This window comes from Moschus berezovskii, chromosome X (genome assembly GCF_049115385.1).
Source record: "Moschus berezovskii isolate FMDL1 chromosome X, NW_MosBer_1.0, whole genome shotgun sequence".
NCBI lineage: Eukaryota > Metazoa > Chordata > Mammalia > Artiodactyla > Moschidae > Moschus > Moschus berezovskii.
The window spans coordinates 110,842,642-110,859,933 of NC_142488.1; the positions used below are offsets into that span (position 1 = coordinate 110,842,642).

Genomic DNA, 17,292 nt, shown 5'->3' on the forward strand with positions numbered 1-17,292 from the left:
AAGGTCTACGGAGCTAGGGTGAGGGCCCACTCTTCCCGTCCACAAATCAGGCACAGGCCTTTGGTCTGGGAAGACGCCGGACCAAGTGCTCAGTACTTGGTCAGCTAAGTTGCAACTTGGGGGCCTGAGTTCTGCTCTCACTCATGCTTCCTACCAACGCCCCACGTGATGCGCACCTGGAGTTCCCCCCACCCCCGCACGTCCTGCCCTCCGCCCCCGGCCCCCAGGACAGCCGAGTTCCTGCCGCATGCGCACCTCAGCCGACCCAACCCCTAGCAGCCGACGGTAAACTCCCAGAGGGCATGTATCCTGACTCTAGGCCTGACCCGACGCCAGAGTAGCCTTAACGGTGCGAGATCCCGGGCCGCCGCTTCTAGCCCTGAGTCCAGAGCCGGGGTCTCAGGAGATCCAGCCTCCTGGACAGCGGTCGGAACATGAAGCCTCAGCCGCAGCGTGGCCACAATGCCGATACCAACACCTACGCGTCCGTTGCGGGCTTCCTCAAGCTGGGGGTCAAGAATTGGGAAGAAGCGCACGGTCAGTGGCAGGCTGGGCACTCACTTCAAAGGATATTCGGAAACGAATTTCCCTAGGGAGGGGCGAGCGGGAGGATTCCTGCTCAGACGCAGCAGGTTCTCGCCTCTTCCTCAGCGGGCTCGCTGGACGGCCTGATCTTTGGCTTTGGGTTTCTTCTCTTGCAGAGGCTGAGCCCGCGAAGATCTCGCTTCCTGGAGAGGGGCGAGAGGAGCCGAAGGCTCAGTCCGAACCTGAGCAGGGAGCAGCCGCGGAGGGGAAAGAGGCGGGATATGAAGAAGGAGAAGAAAAGGAAGGCGGCTTTGTCGGCGCGTTAGATGCGGGACCCCCGGACCGGGAGAGCCGCGAGGCCAAGGCGGAGGTAGAGGCTGAGGCGGGCGCGGGCGGCGGCGAAGGCGGAGAGAAGGGCGGGCAGGAGCAGCGCCCGGGAGCCGCCGTCGAGGTTTGGAGGGCGGTAGACAGGCGTCCCCTAGTCTCCGAGCACACCTTCACGCTGGAGCAGCTGTGGGAGCTGGAGGGAGTTTTCCACCGCACTCCGTATCTCGACGTGGACATGCGGTAAGCGGGCAGCTCTGGGGGCGCCGGCTGAGGCGAGCGGGTCCCTGTCCTCAGCTCCGGAGTTGAAAACGCCAGGGCCTGGGGCGGGGGCGGGGGCTCTGCCGGGTGGGAATTGAGTCAGTATTTCGGTGCGGAGTTTGAATAAGTCACGTCGGGAAACTGTCGGCCCACAGTTAACAAATGAGTCGCCTGAGGTATGGTGGAGTACGTGCGCGGTTGGATTCTACTTTGATTTAAAGTATTGGTCATCAGTTATTCATGTATTATATTTGCATTAATGTAAATACGACATTGAACGTGAAAGTGAAAGTCACTCAGTCGTGTCAGACTCTTTGCGACCCCATGGACTGTATAGTCCATGGAATTCTCCAGGCCAGAATACTGGAGTGGGTAGCAGTTCCCTTCTCCAGGGGATCTTCCCAACCCAGGGATCGAACCAAGGTCTCCCGCATTGCAAGAGGATGCTTCACTAGCTGAGCCACCACGGAAGCCCAAATACTACATTAAAACATCCTTTATCTTAATTACTGAATTTTTAGTTACCCTTAAAGTTTGTGCCTGAGGTAGGATTGTCCCTAAAGCAAGCTACAGGGTGGAGAATGAATTGATTGCTGAGTATCTGTGAATGCAGATAAAATTTAAAAGCTATCATTTACGTTGCACTTACTGTGTTAAGAGGGATTCCCTGGTGGCTCAGACAGTGTCTGCCCGCAATGCCGGAGACCCGGGTTTGATCCCTGCATTGGAAAGATCCCCTGGAGGAGTGCATGACAATCGACTCCAGTATTCTTGCCTGGGAAATCCCATGGACAGAGGAACTTGATGGGCTATAGTCCATGGGATCGCAGAGTCGGACACGACTTCACTTTCACTTTTACTGTGTTAAGCACTTGTCCTAAAGGGTTTTCTACAGATTGTCACTGAATCTTCACAACCCTATGTGAATGTGGTAGCTACTGTTTTTTATCCCCGCTTAACCTGTTAAAAAACAGAAGCCCAGAGACGTGAAGAGACGTGCCCAAGATCCACACAGCTGGGATGTGACTGAGATTTGATCCTAGGAGGCTGTTCAGTTGGCAAGGCTAGAGGTGATGGTGTGTTGGTCCAGGTAGTGGTAATGGATAGAAGTGAACAGATTAAAGAGGTATTTAGAAGGTAAAAATGATAGCAATTCGTGGTAATTTGGACATAGGAGTAAAAGGAAATGATTAAGAAAAATATCTGAATTTCTGATTTGCCCAACTGAATGGCGGGTGGTATACTCACTGAGCTAGGAAGTATTGAAAGAGTGACAGAAGCTTGCGAGAGACAGAGAAGGACTGATTGGAGAGGCTCTAGGCAAAGCATGTCATGGAAACCTCCATGGTGGTAGGAGATGGTTTAATGAAAAGGGGTGGTAAATAGCATCAACTTTGGCTCAGTATTTTCTGTTCAGTTTGATTACTCCAAGTTCGGTTGGCTTTTGCTGTGTGATAATTCTAAGAATCAGCCCAATTTCTCCCTTTCTCAAGTGTCAAACTCAAGATACCCCTTGATTTGGGTGTCTAGAACTGCCTATATCTCATTTATACCTTTTGACTGCCTTCACCCAGTTCCCCCACCTGACTCACTCTGGTAACCACCAATCTAATCTCTTTTTTTCTAGTTTGTTTACTTTTGAAGTATAATTGACCTACAACAATATGTTACTTCCTGTTATACAACAAAGTGATTCATTTTCTATCCATTTTAAATGATCACCGTAAGTCTGTCACCATAAAAGATACTATATAATTATTGACTATATTCCCCACACTGTATATTTCATACCAGTTATTCATTTATTTTGCAACTGGAAGTTTTTACCTCTTAATCTCCTTCACTTATTTCTCTCCTCCCCCCACCCCTCCTTTCAGACAACCACCTATTTTTTTCTCTGTATATAACTTTTTCTGTTTAGTTACATTTGTTTCATTTATTAGATTCCACATGTAAGTGAAATCATACAGTGTTTGTCTTTCTGTGTCTGACTTATTTCACTAAACATATTACCCTCTAGGTCCATCCACATTTTTCCAAATAGCATAATTTCATTCATTTTTATGACTAAGAAGTATTCCATTGTATATATATACCATATCTTCTTTATCCATTTATCTGTTACTGGGCACTTAGATTGCTTTCATATTTTGGCTCTTGTAAATAATGCTGCTGTGAACATTGAGGTGCAAATATCATTTTGAATTACTGTTTTTGTTTTCTTTGATATTTACCCAAGAGTGGAATTGCTGGATCGTATGCTAGTCTATTTTTAGTTTTTTTGAGAAACCTCCATACTGTTTTCCATAGTGGCTGCACCAGTTTACATTCCCACAGTGTAGGATTCCCTTTTCTCCACATCCTTGCCAACATTTGTTATCTTTTTGATGATAACCATTTGACAGATATGAGGTGATCTCATTATGGTTTTGATTTGTGTTTCTCTGACTTTTAACAGTGTTGAGCTTTTTTTTTTTCTTATGTCTGTTGGCCATTTGTGTATCTTCTTTGGCAAAATGTCTGTTCAGGTCTTCTGCCCATTTCTGCATTAGGTTCTTTGTTTTTTGATACTGAGTTGTATAAGGTGGAGTGAAAGTCACTCAGTGATGTCCGACTCTTGTGACCCCATGGACTATACAGTCCATGGAATTCTCCAGGCCAGAATACTGGAGTGGGTAGCCTTTGCCTTCTCCAGGGGATCTTCCCAATCCAGGGCTCGAACCCAGGTCTTCTGCATTGCAGGCGGATTCTTTACCAGCTGAGCCACACAAGGGAAGCCCAAGAATACTGAAATGGGTAGCCTATCCCTTCTCCAGCAGATTTTCCCGACCCAGGAATAGAACCAGGGTCTCCTGCATTGCAGGTGGATTCTTCAACAGCTGAGCTATGAGGGAAGCCCGACCTGTTTTTATAAATATTGGATATTAACTCCTTGTCTGTAATATCCTTCGCAAAAATTTTCTCCCGTCCAGTAGGTTGTCCTTTTGTTTTGTATATGGTTTCCTTTGCTGTGCAAAAGCTTTTAAGTTTAATTAGGTCTCATTTGTTTGTTTTTGCTTTTATTTCTTTTGCCTTAGGAGACAGATCCCAAAAAGTATTGCTATGATTCATGTCAAAGAGTGTTCTGCCTATGTTTTCCTCTGGAAGTTTTATAGTATCTAGTCTTATATTTAGGTCATTAATCCATTTTGAGCTTATTTTCTAATGTTCTGTGAGAAAATGTTCTAATTTCTTTTACATGCAGCTGTCCAGTATTCCTAGCACCACTTATTAAAGAGACTGTTTTCCCTGTTGTATATTCTTACCTGCTTTGTCATAGATTAATTGACGATAAGTACTTGGGTTTATTTCTGGACTCTCTAGTTTGTTCTAGTGATCTATATGTCTGTTTTTAATGCCAGTACCATATTGAGTTTTTTGGTTGTTTTTTTTTTTTTGGCCACACCCCATGGCATTCAGAATCTTTTCTGACAAGGGATGAACCCAAGCCCCTTGTAGTGAAAGGGCGGTGTCAGGTGTCTTAATCACTGGACTGCCAGGGAAGTGCACTGATGAATATAACTTTGTGGTATAGCCTGAAGGCAGGGAGTGTGAAACCTCTAGCTTTGTTCTTTTTTCTCAAGATTACTTTGGCCATTTGGGGGTCTTTTGTGCTTTCACATAAATATCAGGATTATTTATTCTTTGGGTGAATTTATTGTTGGGTGAACAATGTCATGTATTTCACTTTTTGTAGGTTCTTTTTTTTTAATTTTTATTGGAGTATAGTTGCTTTACAATGTTGTATTAGTTTCTGCAGTATAGCAAAATGAATGAGTTATACATATACACATAACCCCTTTTTCTTTATGTCCTTCCCTGTCATGTATTTTGATAGGGCTTGCATTAAATCTGTAGATTGTTTTGAGTTGTATAGATAGTTTAGTGATATTAATTCTTCCAATCCAAGAACATAGATTATCTTTCCATTTCTTTGTATAATTTTAAAATTCCTTCAGCAGTGTTTTAGTTTTCAGAGTATAGGTCTTTCACTTGATGAAAGTTTATTTCATTTCCTTTGGTGAAACCAAACCTCCTTGGTTAAGATTATTCTTTAGTTCAGTTCAGTTCAGTCACTCAGTCATGTCTGACTCCGTGACCCCATGAATCACAGCATGCCAGGCCTCCATGTCTATTACCAACTCTCGGAGTTCACTCAAACTCATGTCCATCGAGTCGGTAATGCCATCCAGCCATCTCATTCTCTGTTGTCCCCTTCTCCTCCTGCCCCCACTCCCTCCCAGCATCAGAGTCTTTTCCAGTGAGTCAGCTCTTCACATGAGGTGGCCCAAGTATTGGAGTTTCAGCTTTAGCATCAGTCCTTACAGTGAACACCCAGGATTGATCTCCTTTAGAATGGACTGGTTGGATCTCCTTGCAGTCCAAGGGACTCTCAAGAGTCTTCTCCAACACCACAGTTCAAAAGCATCAATTATTCAGCGATCAGCTTTCTTCTCAGTCCAACTCTCACATTCATACATGACCACTGGAAAAACCATAGCCTTGACTAGACAGACCTTTGTTGACAAAGTAATGTCTCTGCTTTTTAATATGCTATCTAAGTTGGTCATAACTTTCCTTCCAAGGAGTAAGTGTCTTTTAATTTCATGGCTGCAGTCACCATCTGCAGTGATTTTGGAGCCCCAAAAAATAAAGTCTGACACTGTTTCCACTGTTTTTCCATCTATTTCCCATGAAGTGATGGGACCAGATGCCATGATCTTCGTTTTCTGAATGTTGAGCTTCAAGCCAACCTTTTCACTCTCCTCTTTCACTTTCATCAAGAGGCTTTTTAGTTCCTCTTCACTTTCTGCCATAAGGGTGGTGTAATCTGCATATCTGAAGTTATTGATATTTCTCCCGGCAATCTTAATTCCAGCTTGTGCTTCTTCTAGCCCAGCGTTAATCATGATGTACTCTGCATAGAAGTTAAATAAGCAGGGTGACAATATACAGCCTTGACGTACTCCTTTTCTTATTTGGAACCAGTCTGTTGTTCCATGTCCAGTTCTAACTGTTGCTTCCTGAGCAGCATACAGGTTTCTCAAGAGGCAGGTCAGGTGGTCTGGGATTCCCATCTCTTTCAGAATTTTCCACAGTTTATTGTGATCCACACAGTCAAAGGCTTTGGTATAGTCAATGAAGCAGAAATAGATGTTTTTCTGGAACTCTCTTGCTTTTTCCATGATCCAGCAGATGTTGGCAATTTGATCTCTGGTTGGAAGTTCATGGTTCATGTACTGTTGAAGCCTGGCTTGGAAGAATTTTGAGCATGACTTTACTAGTGTGTGAGATGAGTGCAAATGTGCAGTAGTTTGAGCATTCTTTGACATTGCCTTTCTTTGGGATTGAAATGAAAACTGACCTTTTGCAGTCCTGTGGCCACTGCTGAGTTTTCCAAATTTGCTGGCATATTGAGGGCAGCACTTTCACAGCATCATCTTTTAGGATTTGAAATAGCTCAACTGGAATTCCATCACCTCCACTAGCTTTGTTTGTAGTGACGCTTCCTAAGGCCCACTTGACTTCACATTCCGGGATGTCTGGCTCCAGGTGAGTGATCACACCATTGTGGTTATCTGGGTCATGAAGAACATTTTTGTATAGTTCTTCTGTGTATTCTTGCCACCTCTTCTTAATATCTTCTGCTTCTGTTAGGTCCCTACCATTTCTGTCCTTTATTGTGCCCTTCTTTGTGTGAAATGTTCCCTTGGGATCTCTATTTTCTTGAAGAGAGCTCTAGTCTTTCCCATTCTATTGTTTTCCTCTATTTCTTTTCAGTGATTGCTGAGGAAGTCTTTCTTATCTCTCCTTGCTATTCTTTGGAACTCTGCATTCAGATGGGTATATCTTTCCTTTTCTCCTTTGCCTTTTGCTTCTCTTCTTTTCATAGCTGTTTCTAAGGCCTCCTCAGACAACCATTTTGCCTTTTTGCATTTCTTTTCCTTGGGGATGGTCTTGATCCCTAACTCCTGTACAATGTCGTGAACCTCTGTCCATAGTTCTTCAGGCACTCTGTCTATAAGATCTAATCCTTTGAATCTATTTGTCACTTCCACTGTATAATTGTAAGTGATTTAATTTAGGTCATGTCTGAATGGTGTAGTGCTTTTCCCTACTTTCTTAAATTTAGTCTGAATTTGCCTATAAGGAGTTCATGATCTGAGCTACAGTCCATTCCCGGTCTTGTTTTTGCTGACCATATAGAGCTTCTCCATCTTTGGCCGCAAAGAATACAATCAGTTTGATTTCACTATTGACCATCTGGTGATGCCCATGTGTAGAGTCTTCTCTTGTGTTGTTGGAAGAGGGTGTTTGCTATGACCAGTGCGTTCTCTTGACAAAACTCTATTAGCCTTGGCCCTGCTTCATTCTGTACTCCAAGGCCAAATTTGCCTGTTACTCCAGGTATCTCCAGTCCCCTATAATGAGAAGGACATCTTTTTTTAGGTGTTAGTTTAGAAGGTCTTCTAGGTCTTCATAGAACTGTTCAACTTTAGCTTCTTCAGCATTACTGGTCGGGGTATAGACTTGGATCACCGTGATATTGAATGGTTTGCCTTGGAAATGAAAAGAGATCATTCTGTCGTTTTTGAGATTTCATCCATGTACGTCATTTCGGACTCTTGTTGACTATGATGGCTACTCCACTTCTTCTAAGGGATTCCTGCCCACAGTAGTAGATATAATGGTCATCTGAGTTAAATTCACCCATTCCAGTCCACCTTAGTTCACTGATTGCTAGAATGTCGACATTCCTAAAATGTCAATGTGTATTCTGCTGCTTTTGGATGGGATGCTCTATCAGTCCATTAAGTCTAATACGTCACTTGAGGTCAGTGTTTCCTTACTGATTTCCTCTCTGGATGATCTGTCCATTGATGTAAGTGGGGTGTCAAAGTTCTGAATATGATGCTTACTGTCAGTTTCTCCTTTATGTTTGTTCCTGTGTTCTGCATGTATTTTAGGTGCTCTTTTGTTGGCTGCCTATATATTTACAGTTGTTGCATCTTCTTGAGTTGATTCCATGTTCATTATGTAATGGCTTTCTTTGTCTCTTCTTATGGTCTCTGTTTTAAAGACTAGTTTATCTGATACAAGTGTTGCTACCCTAGCTTTCTTTTGAGATACATTTGCATGGGATACCTTTTTCCATCCTCTCACTTTTTGTCTGAGTCTTTAGATCTGAAGGGAGACTCCTAAAGACAGTGTGTATGTGGGATTTGTTTCTGTGTCCAGTCAGCCACTCTGTGTCTTTTAATTGAAGCATTTATTCCATTTATATTTAAAGTAATTATTGGTAGGTATATATTTACTGCCATTTTGTTAATTCTTTTCTTTTTGTTATTTTCTTCTTTGCTCTCTTCCTTTGTGATTTGATGGCTTTCTTTAGTGTTATGTTTGGATTCCTTTCTCTTTCATTATATGTGTGTCCATTAGAGATTTTTGGTTTGTGGTTACCATGAGGTTTATATAGATAGTGTATCTGGTTATAGAGATAGTGTATCTGGTTATAGAAACAGTGTACTTGGTATTTGGTTACATACATATACATATGTGTGTATATGTATTCTTTTTCAGATTCTTTTCCATTAAATTTTATTATAAGATATTGAATAACCTTCCCTGTGCTATACAGTAAATCCTTGTTGTTTATTTTATATATGGTAGTGTGCATCTGTTAATCCCATACTCCCAATTATTCCCCCTCCTCAGTAACCATAAATTTGTTTTCTACCTCTGTGAATCTGTTTCTGTTTTGTAAAAAAGTTCATTTGTACTGTTTTTTTGATTCTGTATGTGAGTGATATCTTATAATGTTTGTTTTTGTTGGAATTAATTAACTTTGCCTAATACTATTCAGGTCCATCCACGTGGTTACAAATGGCAGAATTTCATTCTTTTTATGGCTGAATAATATTCCATTGTATATACATACCACATCCTTATCCATTCATCTGTTGATGGACCCTAAGGCTGCTTCCATGGTTTAGCTATTATAAACAGTGCCACTATGAACATTGGTGTACATGCATCTTTTCTAATTAGAAGTTTGCTCTTTTCTAGATATATGCCCAGATGTGGGATGAGCAATGTTGAGAATCTTTTCATGTGCCTGATGGTCATCTATATGTCTTCTTTGAAGAAATGTCTGGGCTTAATTTCCAAAATACAGAAATAGCTCATACAACTTAATAACAACAGCAACAAAAACCCAACCCAGTATAAAAATGGGCAGAAGACCAAAACAGATTTCTCCAAAGAAGACATGTGTGTGTGCGTGCACATTTGTGTCCAACTCTTCGTGACCCCATGGATTCTTGGCTTGGAAATTCCATACACAGAAAAGCCTGACAGGCTACAGTCCCATACATTCACAGCCAGTCGGACATGACAGAGTACATCTGTGCACACACACGCACACATGTCTTCTTTGGAGAAATGCCTATTTAGGTCTTCTCATTTTTTGAGTGGGTTGTTTTTTGTTGTTGTTATTGAGTTGTATGAGCTGTTTGCATATTTTGAAAATTAAGCTCATGTCAGTTGCATCATTCGCAAATACTTTCTTCTATTTCGTAAACCTATGGACTTTCGTTTTCTTTATGGCTTCCTTTGCTGTGTAAAAGCTTATAACTTTACTTTTTATTCTTCTTATTTGTGTTAATAGCTTTTTCTTTTTACTTAGAGAAGTTCCTTTAACATTTCTTGTAAAGCATGTTTTGCGGTGTTGAACACTTAGCTTTTGCTTGTCTCTAAAAGTCTTTATCTCTTCTTCAACTCTAAATGATAGCTTTTCCAGGTAGAGTATTTTTTGTTGCAGGTTTTTTCCCTTTTATCACATTAAATATACTGTGTCACTTCCTCTGGTCATCAGAGCTATGTGCTCCAGGGGTGCTTTCTGTATAGGCTGCATGAGCCCTTCTATTGTGGTGGGCTGACTACCATGGGTGGACCCCAGGTCTGTTAGTTACCAGGGTTTGGGGCTGGGTCCTGGGACCTCTGGTGGGCAAGTGTGGTTCTTGGGTGACTGGGGACTCAGGAAGTCCTATGGCAGCTGACTTGTTGATGAGTGAGTGAGTCTGTGTCCCTGCCTGGCTAGCTGCTTGGTTTGGGGTGTGCCAAGATTAGTGCCAATAGACTGGTGGGAGGACTGGGTCACAGTACTAATAATCTAGAGGGAGGATTTCAAAATGGCCCTTGCCAGCAGCAGAGTCCTCACGGTCCAACAAGCACCTTAAAATGGCTGCTGCCAGTGTCTGAGTCCCCAGGGTGAGCTGTAGTTGTTTCCTGCCTCTTCAGGAGATTCTCCGGATCAACAGGTAGGTCTGACCGAGGCTCCTTTCAAATCACTGCTTCTGCCCTGCGTCCTGGAGCATGTGAGATTTTGGGTTCAAAAAAAGATCTTGGGTTCCACACTTTGAGAGTGGAGTCTCAATTTCTCATAGCTCCCGGGTCTCCTGAAAGGAAGCCCTGCTGGCTTTCAAAGCCAAATGTTCCAAGAGCTTATCTTCCCAGCTCAGGACTCCAGCTAGGAAATCTAGTGTGCTCAGACCCCTTGCTTCTTGTGGTGAATCTCTTCAATTATAATTATCCTCCTGTATATCAGATGTCTGGTGGCTCAGATGGTTAAGAATCCACCCGCAATGCGGGAGACCTGGGTTCGACTCCTGGGTTGGGAAGATCCCCTGGAGGAGGGCTTGGCAATCCACTCCAGTTTTCTTGCCTGGAGAATCCCCATGGACAGAGGAGCCTGGTGGACTACAGTCCATGGCATCCCAAAGAGTGGGACACAGCTGAGCAAGTAAGCGAATCACATATGGGTTGCCGACCTGTGGGTGTGAGTCTTGACTATACCCCTTCTCCACCCTTCCTGTCCATCTTATCGTGTTTCCTTCTTTATATCTGTGGTTGTGGAAGATCTTGTCTTCTTTCAGGTCATTCTCATCAATAGCTTCTCTGTATGTAGTTGTAATTTTGGTGTGCCCAAGGGAGGAAGTAAGCTCAGAGTTTTTTTATGCTGTTATCTTGGCTGTTCTCTGAGTAAATATTTTAAATAGTGAGAAATGTAAAACATATATTTCATTTCATGCATAATGTCAAATGGTGAATATTTGTAATTATTCCCCCTCAGACAGGAGCTTGCAAGACGCATGGGAGTGACTGAAGATAGAATACTGGTGAGTAAACTGGAAAAAAGCACTTTGGCGTAATAGTCATTCTAAAACCCACTTCAGGAACTGGATACCTTGTCCTGGACATTCTCACATTGGTTTGGTTTTATGGCTTTCACTATGTTTGGGAAGTAAGATTGGAACTCCTGGGACTTTGGGGCCAGAATATATACCTCTTTAGTAAAGTAAACTCCTAACACTGATATCCTTTAGGGGGCAATTCTCTGTGGACTCATGTTGGGACTGAGTCTAACTTGGGAATTATTCAAACTAATGGACCAAATAGCTGGGTTATAAGGGGATACACCCCTTGAGTGGCAAATCACTGCAATATTCTTGCATGGATAATCCTCATGGACAGAGGAGCCTGGTGGGCTACAGTCCATGGGGTCACAGAGTCGGACACGACTGAGCAACTAAGCACACAAGGGGGTCCAAGTATACTAAATTATTTAAAATATTTAAAGCCAGGCATCAGCTCTTTCTGCAAGGAGTGAATTTTCAAGTATTCAGGCATTTGGGTAAGGGAATAATTCACCTCAGGACGCAACATATGAGCAACAAATGTACGTTTAGTTTAGCTGAGACTGATGGGGAGGGGGATAATTTAAAATTCCAAGCGCCCAATCCTCCTGCTGTTGTTTTTGTGTGTTTGGTAGAGCAAAGCAAGAGATACAAGAGACGTGGGGTTCATCCCTGTTTTAGAAAGACCTCCTGGAGTAGGAAATCACAACCTGCTTCAGTATTCTTGCCTGGAAAATACCATGGACAGAGGAGCCTGGCAGGCTCTGTGGGGTCACAAAGAGTCAGACACAACTGAGCACACAAATACTCACACTCACAACAGTGTAGAGTTTCAGCTGTAAATTTTAATTTTCTGAAATTGTTTGAAGTGCAGCCTGAAAACATTGCTAACATAGTAGGTTGTGTATTATCATGGAGATGAAGGAAAGGTTTGCAACCCTTAGGAATCTGTCTAAATATATATATTAAAAGTTGAATAAATTTCCACTGACCTAGAAAGGTGAGTTTGAGAAAATTGGACACTATTAATATATTTATTGGAGATATTGTATATATGCAGCATTATGAAACTACCAGATGTATGAGTGAATATTAGTTTGAGCAATTTCTAATGTCTAAGGATTTTTTTCTGCCCTTTTCATACTATTTTCAGGGATTGGTTTTGAAGAATTTCGCTCTGATGGTCCATGGTCCATGGCTCTCAGCCAGTAGCTTACTTATGTTAATTTGAAGTACTTGCCCGTTTACTTAGATGGTGATGACTACTCGGTAGCTTGAGGCACAGAAACTGAATATTTGTTCTTAGAACAGAGTAAGTTGTATCAAGGGAATATTTTTTTAAGTAGTAAATTAAGAAAGGAAGGAAGAAAAATCAGGAAGGTTTTATTATTCGCTTTGCTGCAGAGCCCCTCTGTGAGGGTTGTAATGGACCTGGGCTGCAGACCTGGTGGGGTGGGGGTGGCAGGTCTGGAAAGCGGGGCTGGGCCAGGGGCTGGGCTCACAGTCAGGTCTAGCCAGGGATTGGGAGGCCCGGGTCTCTGCTCTCTCATGCAGGCAAAGCAAGCTCACTGGGAAAGAAAACCTGAAGATTTGGTGACATGCTTCTCCTGGGCATACATAGTGGTCTCTTAGTGGAGTTCTGAAGGGAAAAGGACCCACAGGAAACAAATAAGGGAAAAGAGAGAATGTTCCCATCTATTTCCAAATTCTATGGCACGAATTTCCCAAAGAATATTTAATGGACACCTCCCCTTGTTTTCACATACAGCAAGAGTTACTCTGTGAAAGCAGTACTGGGAATATGGAAGGAGTAGCCGCCAGCACTCCAGTTAGCCATTTTTTCATTTTGCTTATTGTTATGCAGATTTGATCCATGGAACACTCTTTCCCCCTCTCCAAAATGAGCTCTATTAATGTGGCTCCTTAAGACTACATATTCATGCATCAGAAGGGCTCAGATACTAAGATGGGAGAGGGAAAATGAGGCGACAGAGAGAAGAGGCCCTTGGTCTCCTGTAAAATTTGCAGAGTGAAAACATCCAAAAATATTAAAGATGATGTAATTCCAATAACTGGGATGCTGAAGGAGCAGTGGGGCCCACAGCACAAGTTTTTCTTTCAGTTGTTAAAAGTTGGCTCATATTTCAGAAGGAGCCATTGTGACTCCTAACCCACGTGCTTGTCAGCTCTCTTCGTAAATGCAGGTTGCACGCTCTTGCCTTAAGCATGAGGGGATGATGAGGCTCTCCTGGTTGAGTGGCAGCGCCTGGAGGGCCCGGCCTTGCTGGGCACCAGAGACTCTGCTCCAAGGTCCTGCAGCCACACCTGGAGCAGAGGGAGCTGACTGGGTCCTGAGCCTGGGCAGGTTTGGAGGGTGGGGCAGGGTGGGGAGTGCAGAACTGAGAAAGGCAACAGTGGTTGCGTCCTCCCCGCCGTCTCTTGGCTGGCCAAGATTTAAGAATGTTAGTCAATTTGGGCCGAGTTTGTTCCATGGACAGAGGAGCCTGGCAGGCTGCAGTCCATAGGGTCGCCCAGAGTCGGACAGGACTGAAGCCACTAAGCAGCAGCAGCAGCAGCAGTCTAAACCTCTCTGATCTGCAGTCTAGTACTAAGGCAGTGTCCAGGGCTTCCACTCCACTGGTGTCAGCAGACGAGCCACAGAGTCCCTGGGCCCCCACGACCAAACCTCCCTGGCAACACCAGCTCCGTCTCTATGACCGTCCCAGTGGTCCCTGAGGAGAGCTTTTATTTACAAATCCAGCCGGCTCCTTTTGATTATTTACTGTGCACCGAAGAGGGATCGTTCAAAATGGGTCCCGACCCCTCAGTATGGCTTTCAAAGGCACCCACTGTATCCTGTGCTCGACTTCCCCCATCACGAAGGTGCACCCCCCCAGTGAGTGCGGTTCGTGGCAGGAAGAGTAATAGGTGGGAGGAAAGAGGAGGCCAGAGGCCAGTCCAGAGCCAGGGCGTGGGGGGTGGGGGGCTGATGGGAGGGCCTTTAAGTACATGTCCTAAGAATTTTAACCGGAAGGAAATAGCTTCTTCTCCTGGTGTAGTTTCCCATCTTCAGGTCACGCAGATTTCGCTGCTCCGTTTTTTCCTGACATTAACTGCTCCATGTACTAACGCAGCCCCTTTTCTCTCTGATTGGAGGTGTGGTTTAAGAATAGAAGGGCCAACTGGAAGAAATGCCAGAGAGCACTGAGGTTCAGAGATGCGCCCCCTCTGCTCCCGGCCCACCCTGAGGTCAGCAACTGGGGTGGACCCTACGGCACCATCTTCATTCAGGAGCCGAATTGGGTCTGGGTCCTTCTGGAGCCGATGCCCCTGGAGCTGATGCCCATGCTGCCCATGTCGCCCATGCCGCCCATGCCCCCGATGCCCCCCGTGTCGCCCATGCCCCCCATGCCACCCTTGCTGCCCATGCCGCCATTACCACCTCCGTTTCTGCCTCCCCTGCCCTGGATTCAAGCACCCTCCATTCACTCCGGCTGCCCTCACATGGCCTTGCCTGGTCCCCTGCCACCGGTGGCCTTTCTGTAGCCCCGTTTCCTCTTGAATGGTCTCTGTGACAGCTTTTTCCAAAGTGCCTTTGAGCCAGATTGAAGTTCTGATACCTCACCATCAAGCACACAGTGCCTGCCAAGTGCCTGCCAGGCGTGTTACATACACGTGCTGAGCATTGACCCACTATTTTAGGGCACATTTCCTGTATTTTCAATAAAGTTGTGAGTTCTCTGCATATTTGTTCTGTGTGTCATACGGGGTTAGTGCATCTGAGGCAAACTGCTGATCCACAGGCACCATCAGTAGGCCACGCACATCTCCGAAGATCCCCAGGTGCCCAGGAGGGGTGTACACAGACCCATCCATTCTCTTCCACCCTCATCTCCAACACCCATCCTCCCCCCACCCTGCCGCACTGGGACCACTGAGATGTGCAAGATGGGTGGCGTGAGTCTCCAAGGGAGGAGAGTGTGTTCCAAGGCAGGCCTGAGCCACATTCATGGTGATGAGGTCAGAGGCAAGGACCCCAAGGGCCACGTCTACAGGGGCTGCTCATGGGGCTTTATGGAGGAGAGGGAGCTGGGTGTTCACCTGGTCTCTGCCAGTTCTGTTCACCACCTTCCCTTTTGCGGAGGGTATGCAGGGTGGGGCGGGGGCGCAGACAGAAACCAGTCTTCGGGAGGGGGAGTTCCTGGCTCTTTACAGGAAATGCAAGAGGAGACTCAGTCTAGGCCAGTGTGAGACTTTCCCCCTCTCCCTCCCCTCTCCCAGAGGTGGAAAACAGCCCTCCTTCCCCAGCGCAGAGTTGATCGTATGGCCTTCAGGTATACTGTGTCACCTCCCACATCCTGGGGAGAACCTGGGTTCCAGCTAATTTAATACTGCAAAGGAGGCTCTTGGTTGAGTGCTGCCTGAAGCCAGGAGGAGTGGTCCCTGAGCACTGATGCAGGATAATCACATTATTTAAAAGAAGCAGGAAGACCTTGCCTTTCTTCTTCAAATGGAATTCCCAGGTAGCAACCACCCAGGAAAGGGTATGTGAGGAGAAGGAGAAGGCCCTCAGCCAAGTTCCCCTTGTAGCTGGGGGCTGGGGTGGAGGCGGGGTCATTTGCTGGCAGAGGAAGAGAGTCTTCTCCAGTTGCCTATCCCAGAAAAGGAGGGGCTGAAGAATGGGGAGGGGGAACATCCAGGCACAGAACCTCATGGAACTGGCTCTCCCCTGCCCTTGGCCATGCCGATTTGCCCAAAGAAAACCGCATTAAACTCTGGATTTAAAAATAACAGCATTGGGACTTCTCTGGTGGTTCAGTGGCTGGGACTCTGCACTCCCAATGCTGGGGGCCCGGGTTGGAACCCTGGTCAAGGAGCTGGATGCCACACACAGCAGCTGAGAGTTCACATGCTGCAACCAAAGAGCCCACATATGGCAGTGAAGATGGACGGTCTCTCCTGCCGCAACAAAGACCCAGAGCAGACAAATTAATAAATAGCATATTTCTTCTCTTAGAAGAAACAACAACACTGTGATGGTATCATGCTTTTGTATATGTGTCCAAACTCATCAAAATATATATACATTAAACATGTGCATTTTTGTATGTTAAGTAACAACAAGTTGAAATAAATACATAAAACAACAACAAAGTTTTTGGTAAGTCAGTAAGTTTGGTAAGCTCTGGCACATCAGTCATAGAGTAACTTGATCCTTCAAAGAATGACCCACTTGTTCATTTGGTCATTGTGTCTTGACTTTTGGTAAAAGGATGGCTTTGATGAATTGACTTGGAGCCAAATCCAAGCCGTGTAAGGCCAAGCCAATGAGGCAGGGTGTTTACTTATGGAAAGGTCCTAATTAGAACTCCCTCGTGGAGCCCCGTGCTCCAACATGAGAAGGAAAAGGCTGGGATTTTATTCTCACATATAAGTGAGAGACATCATTCTTGCAATCTAGATATTTAATACCCTTTACCACAAAATATACAAAATTCGGATAAATACTCACCAAAAGCTTCTCATTTCCTTTGATAACTTCATTAATGCCTCTGTGCCTCAGTTTCCTCATCTATGAAATGGGAATGTTGATAGGACCTTCCTTGTTGATACTTACTTAATTAAATGAATCAGAGCGTGTAAAACATCCAGGGCAAACTTAGTAGATCTAAGTAACATACTTAGTTTTGATTATTTTTAAATATAGAACTGAAATCGAGTATTTTTTCCAAACTAGATACACAGTGCCCTTTCCCACAAAGTTTACTAATTCTAGATAAATACACTCACCAAAAAACATCTCTTTCACTAACTAGTAAGTTCATGAATGCCTCTGTGCTTCTATTTCCTAATCTATAAAATGGGAGTGTTGAGAGCATCTTCATCGTTTTCTTAAGTGAAGCAGAGCATGTACCACACCCAGGACATGGATTAGTAGAACTAAGTA

The 17,292-nt window shown here is 44.5% G+C and overlaps 1 protein-coding gene across 1 annotated transcript; it reads left to right on the forward strand.

Moving 5' to 3' along the window:
* Positions 1 to 273: 273 nt before the first annotated feature.
* On the forward strand, positions 274 to 15,590 carry LOC148773435 (rhox homeobox family member 2-like). Its single transcript, XM_088833530.1, has 4 exons — positions 274 to 537; positions 702 to 1,092; positions 11,282 to 11,327; positions 14,502 to 15,590. Exons 1-4 carry the CDS (start codon positions 435 to 437, stop codon positions 14,889 to 14,891), a joined length of 930 nt encoding a protein of 309 aa, XP_088689656.1. The 5' UTR covers positions 274 to 434; the 3' UTR covers positions 14,892 to 15,590.
* Positions 15,591 to 17,292: the final 1,702 nt, after the last annotated feature.

What these genes read in the sequence shown, in the direction of transcription:
- LOC148773435 (XM_088833530.1), top strand. Translation starts at nt 435, where the DNA reads ATGAAGCCTCAGCCGCAGCGTGGCCACAATGCCGATACCAACACCTAC. An exon ending in TATCTCGACGTGGACATGCG is followed by an intron (nt 1,093 to 11,281) that starts GTAAGCGGGCAG and finishes ATTCCCCCTCAG; the next exon opens with ACAGGAGCTTGCAAGACGCA. An exon ending in TGACTGAAGATAGAATACTG is followed by an intron (nt 11,328 to 14,501) that starts GTGAGTAAACTG and finishes CTCTGATTGGAG; the next exon opens with GTGTGGTTTAAGAATAGAAG.